A 16,545-nucleotide genomic window follows, 5' to 3' on the forward strand; every position below is an offset into this window, starting at 1 on the left:
AATGAAAGGACTTTGATTTTGCTTTGTTATACCTGTATAAAACAGAACAAAATTATAAATTAAAAGAAATAACATAATAATGTATACAGGTTTTCTATTCTGTGTGTATGACAGAATATGTGTGCTATATAATTATAATAATAAATAGTAGTAGTAGTAGTAGTAGTAATGCTAACATCTTAACAGATTACCAACACAAGAGTCTTCTTGGTCTATTTAGTTAATACATTAAGTTATAAATTGCAATTCAAAAATTATACATTTACTTATATAATACTTTATTAATGTTTCTAACTGAAAAAAAGTCATTTTGAAAACATACGTATTTTTAAGTTATGTTTTAATGCTATAAGTGAGCTTGAATTATACCAATAATTATAATAGTATTATAAAATAAATAATCTGTTTCTATTAAAATATAGCTGAAAAGAATAAGAGATTCAAAAGTAGCGCTCGCGTTTCCTCCGCCCTCCTGACACGCAGAGACCTTCAGTCTGCTCGCGCGACTCCTCCAAACGCGTCGCTGCCTTTTAAAGCGCGAGACGGCATGAGCGCTGTCACTCTGACACTGAGCGAGGCAGGCTCGGCAGCTTCCGTCGTCTCGTTCATTTACCCCCCATTTCGATTTCCTTTTCCACTTCGTCGATAAACCATCGCCCTTTCATTTCTTCTTTCTCCATTGTACCGTAACTTTCAAAGCCCCTTATCGCCATGTACCGGTATTTTGGGGAGCTGCTGACTCGCGGAGCGGGGAACGCTCTGGCCTCGGGATGCGTCGAGTCCGCTCTGCCGGCTTCCTCATCTTTGCTGAGGGTGCGTCACTACAGCGATGCCGCTGACAAGGAAGATGACCCGAACTTCTTCAGGATGGTGGAGGGCTTCTTCGATCGCGGCGCTGCTATTGTCGAAAACAAGCTGGTAGAGGACCTGAAGACCCGGGAAACGCCGGAGCAGAAGAGACACCGTGTGCGGGGGATCCTCAAGATCATCAAGCCCTGCAACCACGTCCTGAGCGTGTCCTTCCCCATCAAGAGAGACAACGGAGAATGGGAGGTTATCGAGGGTTACCGGGCACAACACAGTCAGCACAGAACTCCCTGCAAAGGAGGTAAGAGATATTATTGTTTTTATGTCGTGCAGTAATAAGGCACAACAGATCCGTTTACGTGTGTTTTGCTCAACAAGAGGTTTCACAGCAGTACATTCATGCTGACAGTTGTTGACATAATGACTTGCAAACCTATATGCGTTGTCTTTTATTCATTATTATTTATTTATTAATGTTTGTACGGCTTTAAATGTGGTATTTGGATAGATTTGACAAGTCCTGCCCCGTCAATAATTAATCATTTTGACACACCTTGCACCTGCACAGGTGTATGTATTTATTACCTGGGGAAAGAAGCCTGACACTTTTGCACTGAATCTTCTGCAGTTAAAACTTTAGTTTTTAACTTGGCTTTAGTCAGATGAAAATAACAATTAGTCTGCAATGTAAGTCAATTATTTTGTCAAATGAACTGCTTCAATATAGAGCACAATCCAAAAAAAAAAAAAAAAAATAATTCGATTTTTTTTAATTAAATAAATTATTCCACAACTTTATAAGATTTTTGCAGAAGACCTCTATAGCTGAATCACAGACTGATATTCAGGACAAGACCACTCTTGCTTGTGATTTTTCTTAATAAACTTACAATAAACAATATATTATTATAATTACAATTACACCAAACGTTAACATTTTACTATACAATAATAATAGATTACTGTCTTGTCTTGTGCCTTGGTTTGTTACATTTGTTTTTGGATAACTCTGGTTTTTGACCTCAGAATATGCTTCCTGCTTGACATGTTTAGTCATTATTGTGAACATCCCAGTTTCAACTGTTTATACTAACTTGCAGCTGATTGTACCCTTATGCCAAACAAGGGCAACAAGTTGTCTCAAGTTAACTGTGTGTTTTCAATACACAAAGAATCATTCACATCATTCAGTTAGGTTCGGAAGGTTAATAAACATTTGCCTGGGTGGGTGCTATCTGATAAGGAAGAGATGTGAGGGGAATGGGAAAATATCCATACATGTTTACTTTTCTGTTTCAACAACATGCATATACTCCAATGAAAGGGGTTTACGCCATACCGAGGCACATCCTCTTGTTGTAAATCATGTGAGGCCCACAGAATCACATTCATTCTTCACAGCAGATGTTAAGAAGCAGTGGTCATCAAGAGATTGAGGCTGCAAAGAGTGGGAGGGGGATGTCATCATGGCACTGCATTGTGGGTGATTTGTGGGGTGACGTATTGTGAGAGAGAGTTGTAAGGGTGGATATGGGGGTGGGGCTCAGGCGCTCTGATTCATCTTGTGTGTGACAGGACCACTCTGCTCACATTTACACACCGCATTTGGAGACTCACCAGTGTGTATTTGTTCTTATGTCAGTGCTCCACCTTAGCTTATAAGTTAAAGGTATAGTCCATAAAAAACATGAAAATTCTGTCATCATTTACTCACCCTCGTGTAGTTAGTTAGTAAATGCATGGTTTTGATGTTATTGTGAACAATTCATGCTTGCACGTGTTTTACTTACCACCCCTCCAAGATCATGATCATCTGCCTCCATATTTAAATCCAACGCCCACATTTCAAAATCCTTGCATAAAATCCTTACCCTACATTTGATCTTTTTCAATAATACATTACACTCGAATATACGCCACAATATGGAAAAGAAAATATCTGTCGGTATTTCCGTTTCATCACAACTTTAATGAACACCATCAATGTGATTCTGATAAGACCAGTGCTAATAAGCATCTAATTTTAACAAATTATTTTCTCATCACAAACCAATGCTGGTTAGCAAATTTCTTAAATTGATGAAATTCCAAGTGTGCATACTTTTTAAATATCACGCACAAAAAACCTCAAATATTGCCTTTTGGTGGGATGTGCTCAGTTTTTTAAGATTAGCAGACACAAAACCAGCCAATCAGATACACTCACTGCTCGTGAATCATTTTGCGTGTTTAGGTGGCATGTAGTTAAAATTTGTCAGAAGTTAGCAAAACTGCCGATATTAATCGCAGCCCCTTTAATCATTCATTCGACGCAGACACTTATTCTCCATGGCTCAAAGACTACCACTGACAAAAGTGCTGTGATTGACATTATCTATGTGTAATAGACAAGATTAGGTACACATTACAAAGTACAAGAGCAATTCAGTCATCACACACTGTCAGCTAATGGCTCAGTGCATTTCATCATCTGTTAGCCAAAAGCGTGCATGTGAGTGTCTGAATCACTGGATCAGCAAAAATGTTTGGCTGCATATCCTTTATGTGCGAGACTAATGGAAAACATTTGTGCAGGAAGTGCACATCCTGGTTATGATCAAGCACATTTGGCTCGCTAGGTGGAGTTGAAGGAGATGCTGGAAAGGTTTCCTGTGTGTGTGTGTTTTTTTTTTTTTCTTCAACCTTTGGATGCAGTAGGTGATCTATGCTGAGTCATTCCTCCACTCAAGAGCCCCCACCATCTCTCTCGCATCGTTTTCCCCTCCTCTCTGTATGTATAAATGAGGACCATTTCAGCTATAGCGGAAAAAGCACATCTGTTCGGCTGGTGAGCTTTTAAACACAGACAAAATGATGCCTAGAGGGGCTGATTTTCTTATTGGTTTTTCAGCTATAAAAAGACACCATGTTCAGTGGTTTAGTTCCGTATTGGCCTGTATGTTGGCAGCTTTCTCACTTGTATTATGAATATTAAATATGATTAAACATTAGAGCACATAATTTCACTCATTTGGATTTGGACATTCTCATTTGCATTTACAGAAGCACTGTGAACTAATACAGTCATTAAATATCACAGATTATTCCCAGTCTAATTTTCTATTTTCTACTGCTTTTGCACTATTTGTTTATTGTAAAAGGGATTGATGCGTCTGCCAGGCTGTGTGGCAGTGTGTGTCAGAGACCGACACACTCGTTCACACAGTCAGGCAAGATTGATGATGCAGCCAGGCAGAGGAGCGGAGTCATTGCAGCCTCCGGCCCAAACACACACACATACTCACAAATACACAGGACTCCCCCATTACCTTTCCCTCTCCTCTCTCAAGGTCAGACAGAACATTATGTACTTTCCATTTATTTTATTTTTTTAATTTATCTTGTGGAAAATAATAAAATAATAATATTATATTATATTATATTATATTATAAAGCCTTTAAAGTCAAACATTTTACAGAGAATATTCATGCAATCCTTATCCACAAATCAAGAATAAATAGAAATTTATTGGTCCAATAGTGTGGGGAAACCTTGCTTTTTTTATATTGTTATTTTATTTTACATAATGTATGTAAAATGGAAATCCGTTGGTCCAACAGTGTGTGATGTACATTATTAAATGCGTCCTTTTGATTACACTGATAAATGTTAAAGGGGTCATATGATGCTGCTAAAAATAACATTATTTTGTGTATTTGGTGTAAAAGAATATCTCTTTGGATTTGAGACTTTAGTCTTTGCAACTTTACAGATCTTCTTTATGCACCAAGAGCTTGTAACACTCCAAAGAGAAAGGAAAAATTGAAATCGCATCATATGACCCCTTTAATTAAAAACTACATAAAAACTTTATATAGTTGCTGTGCAACTATTTTCGCAAAGATATTTATTCACTGTTACATAATAGGACACATAGTTTGTTTGAAAAAATCATTGAGTGCTCAAGGTTTGTGTAGCATACAATATGCTTTATTAGAGACACAGTCTCTGTGCCCTTTGAGGTCACATCCATTCTGTGGCTTGCTTTAGGAAACCAACATTTGGCACCAGCTTCTCTAGAAGGGAGTGATGGTAGCACCTGTCCTAATGGAGCGTGACCAGAGCACACAAGTTGAGCTGCAATTTTAGCTGCATAGCTGGAAAAGGTGACTTGTGTCCTTTGAACATGAACTGGCACAAAAAAAAAAAACACAAGTCTCAAAGTGGTCTTGGTTTATTACTAAAGTGAAATGTTAGAACTTGATCTAGTCTTCAATTATGCAGTGTAGTTTTCGTATTCTGTCCTGTTTATCCTCATTCAATTCAGCACGAAGACACAGCTAAAGAAAAAAAACTGGTCTGCATAGCTTCAGAAAGTCTGTTTGTTTAAGCCCATTGTGTGTGTTCTTGGTGTTTTACAGAGTCTGATCCTTATTAGTGGGTAGAAAAAAGATCTGCTGAGGTTTTGGTAACCAGTTGACTCCTTGTAATGGGCCCTTTTGCTTTTCCTTTTCAGGTATCCGATACAGCATGGATGTATCCGTGGATGAGGTTAAAGCTTTGGCCTCCCTGATGACATACAAATGTGCTGTTGTGGGTAAGCTTTGTGTTTTCCCTCCCAGTAGAATTGGGGTGAATTCTACACTTGATATATTGCTGGATTGTGCATTAGATCACTCTTACACTCAAATCATTGAGTTATATTAGATTTCAGAAAATCCTTCATCATCATAGATTACACATAATTTATCTTCTTCTAGATGTGCCATTTGGTGGAGCTAAAGCTGGAGTGAAAATCAACCCCAGGAATTACTCTGTAAGTACCAAACACGCATGTATAGACTCAGAGCACACAGACTCTTGAAATAACTCTTTATCATGTCTGTGGGCTTTGTTTGCCTTTTTCTTGGGCTTAATGAAGTGGAAATGCATTTCATGCCATCAGTCCTCCTTTCTCTTTAAAATGGGCATTGCTCCCTGATTGCCCTGTTGAAAAAAAAAACAGCATATGCTGGTTAGGTATGTTTTGAAGCACAGCAGCTGGTTTAAGCTGGTCCTGAGCTGGTTATGAACTGGTTTAAGCTGGTCCTAAGCAACTAGCTCCTGCTCAGGACCAGCTCATAACCCACTTATTACCAGCTCAGGACCAGCTTAAACCAGCTCAAACCAGCTGCCATGCTTCAAAACATTCCTAACCAGCATATGCTGTTTTTTTCAACAGGGTGGATGTCAGGAAGTCCTGAATAAAGAGTCCACAATTTAAAGTTTCAATGTGTAGCTGTAGATCTTCCCTGTTGTTCCGTTTAATATTTGTAGGGTCTGTGGTCCTTTCTGAATTTTTTTTTTATGGTTGTCATAAGTTATCAGAGACAAAAGTATAATTTGAGGATGTTTTTATTTTTATTTTTATTTACTTTTTTTTTTTTGTGCTGTTCAGGATAATGAATTGGAGAAAATCACAAGAAGATTCACCATTGAGCTGGCCAAAAAGGGATTCATTGGTGAGTTTATTGATTCATTTGTGCTTTTTGACTCCACTGTTTTGAATACCACACATGACCCCTACATTAAGGCATTCTGGAAAATATAAAACAATATATAGTTCAGTCCTAAAGTTTGGGTTAGTAAGATTTTTTTTTCCCAGCATGGACAAATTAATTGTATCAAAAGTGACAATTATGACATTATATATTACATTACATATATTATAAAAAAAATATTTCAAATAAATGCTATTTTTTAAACTTTATATTCATCAAAGAATCCTGAAATCACTGTTTCCACAAAAATATTAAGGAGCACAACAGTTTTCAACATTGATAAAAATAAATATGCACCAAATCAGCATATTACAATGATTTCACATGTGTTTCATATATCTCTACTGCATTTTTGATCAGATAAATGCAGCCTTGGTGAGCATAAGAGACGACTTTTAAAAACAAGATACCTTTTGTAATATCACTGCATTGCAACAATTCTGGAGACATCAGGAAATCCTCAGGGAATTATAAACTTTGCTTCCTTGCTCTTTTAACCCGGAAGAGCTTCAGCACCTTGGTGCTGTAAAAAATAAGTCCCGCTGTGTGCTTCCCTGCCCCCTTTGGAGCTTTGGAGCTGTTTTTGGAAATGTATTCAGGGTGCAAGGCTGTCTGCATGGTTGTTTATCTGGATGCCTTCCTGTTTTCCTCGCCAAAGCAGCTGGTACTGGTATGGGGGGAAGGGCAGTGCACTCTCACAGCGTCAGATTGGGCACTGAAACTCCAGCTCTCCATTAAAACAACACAAGCTGCCTACTCAGATCATTTGTTGCATTGCCTCTTAAAAGACTTTTCCCTGAGATGTGCAATCAAGCATTCATAAGTACAATTAGCATAGTTCATAATAACTGATACGAAACCTGAGTGGTCCCTGTGCCTGGACACATGACCACCGTCTGCTTTCATGACACAATTAATGCTGACAAGTTGTAAAAATATCTCTTTCTTCTCTCCCTCCCTTGTTCTTTTGCATTCAGGACCTGGCATTGATGTACCCGCCCCTGATATGAGCACCGGTGAGAGGGAAATGTCCTGGATCGCTGACACCTATGCTAACACTATTGCCCACACCGTAAGCAACTGTCCATCTCCTATAACACTTAAATTATTAATTGTTACATGCATTATTAAATTATTAACTATGCCAATAAAACTCCCATTGAGGTTTTTCCCTTTTATCACTTGTAGATTAATATGCCTAGCCTCTTAACTAAATTGAAAGGTTAAAAAGCATATACCATTAAGGATATCTGAGCAATTAATGTTACAAAAACAATAGTTCACAGCGATTAGAATCTTCTGTAAGTAGTAACACTTTCATCATCATCTTTATCAGCAACCTTACACCCTTTGTTTGTCCATCTCTGATAGTGTTATGCTATCTATACAACAGACTGTGTAATGTTTACCTTTGTGCACTAATAAATGGATAAGTCATAGCTTTATTTACACGGACAATAGCAACCAGTTTGCTTTCTTATTATATATGTACATATTTTAGAGTGTTTTTCCTTTTTGTGATATGATTTTGGATGACAGCTTCAGCTAACACAGAGAGAGAACAAAGCTGGGTCATTGGAGTATGAAGATTCCTAAAGCTGAAAGAGGCTGTGTTTGCTGTGGTGCTTGTGGTCAGGGTTATTTCTACTAGAGGGCTCATACCATAGTTAAATCATCTAATACAGTACTAGCACTATCACCATGGCAACAAAAGAATGGTCATGTTTTGTTCTTTTTTCTACTTTTATATGGGAGGGTAATAATGACTGTGTTAAACAATATACAGCTTTACTAATTCTGAAAAGATCCTTTGGACAATAGAGTTGTGCAAAGTCAGAATGGGGAGAAGGCAAGAGTCCAGTCACATCCAAGCACACTGTCACCCTGGAAACAACTTGACCTCAGAATGCAACCTTTTATGTAACATTACCTTTTCTGTAGCCTTAAGAGATGTGCTACAAGCACAGACAAATATTTGAGACCCTTATAAAACTGACCTTAACTCTCATTTAGTTCTGGCATGTAAAATGTCCCATGCATATGTATTTTAAGCATATGTCCCATGCATATGTAGCTTAATAAAATCTGTTATTAAAATTATGATTAATAATTATTTCACAATATGGCTGTTAACATGGAAGATGTTACATTTCTATAATACTTTGTCTGAATAAATGTAAAATAAAACACTAAAACTAAGTTTTCTTAATGCTACCAGTACAAATGAATTTAGTCATCAATGTACAGTATGAAAAATGCATATTCATTTTGAGATTTGCTGAAGATTACATTTAAAGTGTTAAGCATGTTTAAAGATGTACTTATCTAAAGGTATTTTTTACCATTAAAGTATTTATATTTTATAGTATTTTTTTTGTTTTCTCTTTAGCTTTAATTTATATTTATTCCCTTTATAATTTTAGTAATTTTAATACTTCAAATAAAAATAAAAAGTTTTTCATCTTATATTTATATTTTATTTCATTTCAATTTTAACAAAAAATATTGTTAATAGTTTTAGTTTTAGTTAACTATATCAACATCGATCTAAATGTAAACATAGGGGAAATGAGCATGAAAAATCCAGTATCAACTGTCACTGACAAATTAAAAATGTTGCTTGTCCCAAAGCTGGTGTGTTTGAGACACAAGGGAAACTCTGTCACTGTTCTACAAGGGAACAGCAAATGATTGATGATATCAGTGGTTGAGTTTATAAAGGGCAATAATCATTCTTCACTAATACTGCAGTCTCAGCAGATTCGCATGTGCACAGCAGCAGTCGAGGGAAACGTTGCATAAGCTTAGACTTATCAGACATGCAAATCATCTTGATTTAAATGTCCAGCAGTAATGAGATACTTTGATTTCTCTTCTCAGCCCAGCAGATTATTATGTTGCATATGATGTGATTTGATGGCATACGTATTTAAAAATGACTGTATGCTTGTTCGGAAATTAATTAGGCTGCTGTAATACATACAGTATGTTATTGAGATGTTGTTCGTCCCCTGCAGTAACCTCTGCCCTGGCCACTGTTGTGTGTCATCTGTGAGGAGAGCACAGGTCTCCTGTCTCGATGCCGTTTCCTCATTCAGTGACATAAATAGGGCTACAGTAGCTGCCCTTGGGGAAGCTTGTAAGCTGCGCTTAGAGAGTGACCCCTCTCACGTACCCTAACGACAGCACAAGACCCCTTCACACCAATCCAAGAGCTCTGGTTGTTAGTGTATCACATGTTGTCCTCTTCCTACCCTCTGAACAGCCCTGACTGGTGCTTGTGTTTTTGGATGAGAAACAGACTACCAGTGTTGGCTGAAGTGTTGAGTTGAGAACCAAGCACTGGTTTTTATTCAGAACAGGTTTCATTAAAAAAAAAATACTGGAACTGAAAATTTTCCATGACATTCAGTTTCATTAATGGTTCCACATTAACGTGGACTTAAAGATACACATTCTTAACAGGTAATTACATTAAAAATTGTAATGAAATGTTACCGAAAAGTTAGTATTGTATAGTAAAATTAGAAACAGAATCAGTATAATATTTTGTAAATATTACTAATGTTCCAGTGTCATTTTAGTATCATATTATAGTTTTTATGAATATTTTGATTTGTTTTCATTTTCATATATTCTGTTTTTATTTTCATTATAGTTGATGTAGTTTTAGTAATTTTGTTGTGTTTTTTTCATTTTTGACACGTCTATAATATGCCTATAGTTTTTCATTTTTATTTCAGTTTTAGTTTTAGTACAAGTTAGCCTAAATGAAATGTTGCCATGGTGACTAGCTGAAATAAGTGTTTATTTGTTTATTTGTTTATTTTTTTATTTAATGTCAAGTGACAAAAATGTTTTTTATAGTTTTAGTTTTACAGTAGTTAACTATAATAACCCTGTTGTGTTTTTGAAATTTGTGTGTTACTGCAATAGAAAGTATAATACACTAATTGGCCCATTTTTTCTGTTTTGTTTATGTGTCTCTCGCTTTCTTTCTGTAGGATATCAATGCCCATGCCTGTGTGACAGGTAAACCCATTAGCCAGGGTGGTATCCATGGCAGAATCTCAGCCACTGGTCGTGGAGTCTTCCATGGCATTGAGAATTTCATCAATGAAGCCTCCTACATGAGCAAACTAGGCCTGACCCCTGGATTTGCTGACAAAACCTTTATTATTCAGGTATAAAAGACAATTTGAAGAGGTTTTTAACTTCACTTTAACTAGTTTTCTTTACTATATTTGAATGATTGGTCCTTAGTTTTTCTATACAATAAAACTTCACTGGTAGAGTGAAGTAATGGCGCTTTTCCACTGCATGGTACGGCACGGTACGGCTCGCTTTTGGTGGGTTTTCCAGTACCTGGTACTTTTTTCATTACCATTTCAGCTGAGGTTCCAAGCGAGCCGTACTGTTACCAAAATGTGACGTGTAAACCCTGCTGATCACTGATTTGCCAGAGAGAAACGCCACTACCTGCGTCATTGAACTTGCGACACAAGACACTAGACCCGCTAGATTTAAATCAGCACAGCCAGACGGGCACTAGAGGCGGTTTAGCTAATCACAACACACTGGGCTAGCTAACCAATCAGAGCCCATTGCCTATTTCTGAGGGCGGGGCTTCATAAAAGCAGGAAATGATCAGCGAGTTTCTCAGAGAAGGGACAGAGTGGTTTGGAATAAAGGTAAATTATGTGAAAAAATAATGCGTTTTTTTTTTTTTTTTTTTTTAAACATCAGAGCCCATTGCCTATTTCTGAGGGCGGGGCTTCATAAAAGCAGGAAATGATCAGCGCGTTCAGAGGAGAAGGGACAGAGCAGTGTGGAATAAAGGTAAATTATGTGAAAAATAATTTTTAACAAACAAAGCATTAACACATGTTAGACTGCACCCCATAAACACAATCAAGCCTATAAAAAAAACAGTGAACCACCCCTTTAAACAACAAAATAATGGCTGTTTCGTGGTCTGTTGAGGAAGTACAGACGTTCCTCTCGTTGATAGCCGAGGAGCGGATCCAGTGAGAGCTTGATGGGATGACGCAGAATGAAAATGTTTTTCAGGAAGTCGCGGCAGTAGAGGCGGCGCAACTATAGCGACATGTATATAATCCTGCCCACTCTAAAGCGGTACTAAACTGCAGTGGAAACGCAAACTGAGCCGAGCCGTACCATGCAGTGGAAAAGCACCATAAGTCAAATAGAAATGTTTAGCAGAATGTTCATGCTGCTCTTTATCATACAGTGACCAGGAATTGTTGTGCTAAAAATAAAAGCAAAAGGCTATTGTATGACTTCAGAAGACTTTTTAAAGTCATATGGACTACTTTGTTGAAACATGTCTGCCACTGATCAGAATATGTTTTCATTTTATGAAAAGAAGCATCGTCAAAACTTTTGTTTGTAACTAAATGAGGGTGAGTAAATGATTACAGAATTTAAATTTTGGGCCGAAATAACCAAGTGACAGTATAATATGCTGACTAAATATTTTTTTGCTGACACAAAAAAAGGAAGAGTTAACCATATGTCAGCATCTAGTACATCTCAGTTCCTTGAAATCACGTGCTGTAAGAATCCCACTGCAAATACCACAGACAACGGCTTTTCTTTACAGCTGTGAAATCTGTTGACTTTCCCATGAACTTGCAGGTTTATTCTCTAGGATTAAGATTTAGTTGTTTTGTCTTTGGGTTCTAATAATGAATTTCAGTCTTAATCACAGTGTGGTCGAAACTCAATTCAATCAGTGCAGCCCAGACTACAGAGGGAAGGGATTCTCATCGACTGTTGCTCTGGGATTACTGCCTCACCAATTACATTCTCTTTCTAAAGATTTAGTGCCATGTGTAGTGAAGAGACAAGAGAAGATGTTGTCACGTGTTATGGATTTAGAGCCGCACAGAGAAGAGGTAGCATAGTCATTAGTATCGAACAAAGCCTCAGGAGAGGAGTGGTATGACTGCTTCCCGTTTGTCCTTTTGTGATATGAGTAGCCATATGCGTTTCCCCTTTTGACATGCACATGACATCTTCCCAGAAATACCTTTGATGAGGTGAATAGGCTTCCCAGTATAAGCTATTTCCAGTAATTCTCTTATAATTATGACAAAGCTGCTTGTTTTCAAACCTCTTTTGTTAATAGAAACTAGGAGTATTGATATCAAATTAATTAATCATGATTCTTTTTGTGACTTATGAAGCTTCAAGAACTGTATGTTCTTCAGTTAAAAGCAACAGTTATTTAAGAGGGGGAAATAAATATTTTTTATTATAATTTTTTTATTGTAATATATAAGAATTGCTTAGTTTACATAATAGTTTTGCATGTTTTTTAGCTTTTTGATTTGGATTAGAATTAGATTATTTTAACAAATTAATAATAATTTGTTAATTTTAATACCTTTTAGTCATCTTAAGGGCTCTTGGAAGTTTGAGGCCTGCTTCAGAACCGTTGATAGCTAGTCTATTCTAAATCAAAACCACACGGGGGCGCCATTTCCAAGAAAAACAGGACCACAATTTATTTTTTTACCACAATTTATCCTAGTTTCCTATCATGTCATGCAGGGTTTCGGTAATGTGGGTCTGCATTCCATGCGTTACCTCCACCGTTATGGTGCCAAGTGTGTGGGAATTGCTGAAATCGATGGCAGCATCTGGAACCCCAACGGCATGGACCCCAAAGAGCTGGAGGACTACAAATTGGTCAGTTAAGGGTCCATTTACAGTACAATTGCTTTTCTGAATCTCTGGTGAGAATTTGCCCCTTTTTCTGTACTTAAACTGTTTTTTGAATATGTTTCTGCTTTCTCTTCAGCAACATGGTACTATTGTGGGCTTCCCCAACTCTCAGCCATATGAGGGAAACATTCTGGAAGCTGAGTGCGATATCCTCATCCCTGCAGCTGGAGAGAAACAACTGACCAGGAAGAACGCTCACAATATCAAAGCTAAGGTCTGACACCAACAGCATCAGCCAGATGTGTTTGCTATGCTTAAATGTTCTTCACCAATGCTGAATGTATCTTTTTTATTGCTTCAGATTATTGCTGAAGGTGCTAATGGTCCCACTACACCAGATGCTGACAAGATCTTCATAGAGAGGAACATCATGGTCATTCCAGTAAGAGAACAACATTCTCTCAAACTCTGTCGTGTTTCAGGAAAATAGAAACTGGAATAATGATTTATATCTTGATGTGCAGGACATGTACCTGAACGCTGGAGGTGTCACAGTCTCCTACTTTGAGTGGCTGAAGAACCTGAACCACGTCAGCTACGGTCGTCTGACCTTCAAGTATGAGAGGGACTCCAACTACCACCTGCTGAGTATGTGTTTGTTGTTCTCTGTCACACGCTCCATGGTCTCGTTTTTCTTGATTCCCTTTCCTTGCAACACTCCCTCCCTTTTGGCACTTATTCTTAGCATGCAGGCAAGGCCTGATGCAGAGCTGTGATCAGCAGGGTGTGACAATGTTTCTTACAGGATAGTTTGAACCACCCCTGCTATTGTGTGCTATATGTACTGGGTCACATGGCTTAACTTCTCTTCGTCTCTCTCTCCTTGGTTATACCAATTTAATTGACATCCAGATGTCAAAGCCTGCTAGCCCTTCAAGAAATTATCCGTTAATGTCAATTGCAGTAATTAAATGAGATGGAAGCCAGAGTATTGAAGAGATGTGTCAGTGTGACAGAAGTTGACTGCTAACAGTGGCTACATTTACATGCAACCAAATAATCCATTTGTAATTGGATTGACGGCTCAATCGGACTGAAAAGCCTTCATGTAAACACCTTAAGCGATCCGATTGAGCTCGATCGGAATGAAATTTGGATCGGATTGAAGGGGGTGGTTTATTCCTTTTCTAATACGATTGAGAGTGCATGTAAACACTCGGATCGGATTGAACCCGAAACTGAAAGGACTGCGCATGTGCAATGATGCAGAAATAGCGTAATGACGTATGACGCGCAGAACGAGCGGTTCTTCCTTTTGAATAAAGTGTTGTATAAATGCGTGTCCTGTCATTATAAAACTCTCCTTTCACTCGGCAACTGTGAAGTGGAGCAGGACAACCTCCCACCAGTCCTTGTTTTGGATTCTCATCCACAGGCAACCCATTTGGGCGCGGGGAGGGGCATTTTTACTGTGTGATAATTAAATATGAGCAGCACGGCACAGCGGTTTATATGTATATTTATCCATAAATGGATAAATATTAATTCTGCTGTTAAAAACAAATAAAGAAACCATGTAGGAGAGTGGTTATTATGTGCAAACAGTGAGAGACTCTATATTTGTGCAGTGTGTGCATGTAAAAAAAAAATCTGATTTGAAGCTTGTAACATAAGCGCGCACATCAACCCGATCACTTTATTTAGCATTCATGTAAACACTACATTCAGGTTCATCAATCGGAATGAATTCAGTCCGATTGAACCAAAAATTGTGCATGTAAACGTAGCCAGTGTGATGGTGTGGTGGTCCCTTTTAACACAAATCAGTGTAGCGCAAAATTCAGCTTTAAGATAATTAACATCTAAAACATTTTTCAAAAGTGTGCTTTGTAAATGAATGACAATTTGCACCCTTAAGTTGTGCTCAGAAACAGCATGTGCATTTTATCAAACATCACTCTTACAACCTTTGCTGAAACAGAGGGAATTTGAATAATTAATTTTTATCTTTTCTTTTGTCCAGTGTCTGTGCAAGAGAGTCTTGAAAGGAAGTTTGGAAAGCAGGGTGGCCCCATCCCCGTTGTGCCCACTGCTGACTTCCAGGCCCGTGTAGCTGTAAGTGTCCACAATGTTTTACCTTCTTTGGATTGCACACACACACACACACACACACACATACATACACAGTGTACAAACTAGATGATGTGGAGGTTGAACAAGTAGTTTTGAGAATTTCATTTCTGTTTTGAGAAATGCACCAAAACGACTGTAATAAGCTGATTTGGTGCTCAAATCATTTTCAGTTTCAAAAACTATTATTATTATTATTAATTTTTTTTATCAGTGTAGAAAAAATACTGAATATATATATATATATATTCTTTAATTTCATTTATTCCTATATTCTATTAATGTTTTATTTAATTTTATTTATTTATTTTTGTAAAACTAAATTTAGTGAATCATAGTCTGAGGAGCAAAACAATCCCCACATCTATAAATACATTTGGGATTTCAGTCATCATACTGAGTGCAAGTTTCAGTGTTAGATAAAGTTGATATACCAGATGTTGACTACACTGATGAAATCAGATTTTTTGCAGACTCTTTTTTTTGTCTATTTATTTAATGTATTTTATTTATTTTGTTTATTGTAATTTTTGAGTAGTTTTTATTTTTTTGGCATAACCATTTAGTGACCAGTCAGCAAAGCAAAAAAACAAACACATGCTGAGCTTAAGTTATCACTTTGGTAACTGATGTTGATATACCAGATATTGACTAGATTTCATCGCTTACAGAATGACAGTGCAGTCAGTCTGTCCTAAAGATTGAATTTGAAAACAAATTGGATTTTTGTGCACTGTGAACAAAGCTTTGGAGTTCTCTCCAAGATCAGCAGTTTTAACCCTCGTGATGTTTGTGCATTGATGTGATGTGATGTGTTTGTCATACAGGGTGCCTCTGAGAAGGATATTGTGCACTCTGGTCTTGCCTACACCATGGAGAGGTCAGCCAGGGTAAGTTCTTTTATTGTCACTGAAAAGTTGTGTATAATGAAGCTGACACACATAGAGCATTCAGTCATACTGTCTGTAAAACAACACCAGGTAGAGCAGGAACCGCCCTTGACTCCACCTCAGCTGCTTTATAACAGCGTTATACTGTCATGAAACAGTTGAAAGATCATTTTAACTCATCCACAACATTCAGCTCTCGCCTTCAGGCAGATTTTAGTCTAGTGTGGTATGATTGTTGTGTAAAGAAAACCACCTCGCCCATTGCACAGATGTCGTTATTATTTATTGACGCTCTTTCTGTTTTTTCCTCCATGCTTTGTAAATGAGCTTCAATGTAGTCAAACCTGTATTCATGTAGTAATATTTTTTCTTTGCAGCAAATTATGCGCACGGCAAACAAGTACAACCTTGGCTTGGATTTGAGGACGGCAGCTTACGTCAACGCAATCGAGAAGGTCTTCAAGGTGTACAATGAGGCTGGCCTGACCTTTACATAAATGACCCCAAA

The 16,545-nt window shown here is 37.5% G+C and overlaps 1 protein-coding gene across 1 annotated transcript; it reads left to right on the forward strand.

Moving 5' to 3' along the window:
• The first annotated feature begins 506 nt into the window (after positions 1-506).
• On the forward strand, positions 507-16,545 carry LOC107700126 (glutamate dehydrogenase, mitochondrial-like). Its single transcript, XM_016501662.1, has 13 exons — positions 507-1,108; positions 5,304-5,384; positions 5,548-5,603; positions 6,225-6,288; positions 7,305-7,399; positions 10,332-10,511; positions 12,904-13,041; positions 13,154-13,291; positions 13,379-13,459; positions 13,542-13,665; positions 15,041-15,132; positions 15,975-16,037; positions 16,415-16,545. The coding sequence occupies exons 1-13, from the start codon at positions 712-714 to the stop codon at positions 16,532-16,534; spliced, it is 1,629 nt and encodes a 542-aa protein (XP_016357148.1). The 5' UTR covers positions 507-711; the 3' UTR covers positions 16,535-16,545.

The sequence above is a fragment of the Sinocyclocheilus anshuiensis genome, unplaced genomic scaffold (genome assembly GCF_001515605.1).
Source record: "Sinocyclocheilus anshuiensis isolate Anshui unplaced genomic scaffold, SAMN03320099.WGS_v1.1 scaffold1135, whole genome shotgun sequence".
NCBI lineage: Eukaryota > Metazoa > Chordata > Actinopteri > Cypriniformes > Cyprinidae > Sinocyclocheilus > Sinocyclocheilus anshuiensis.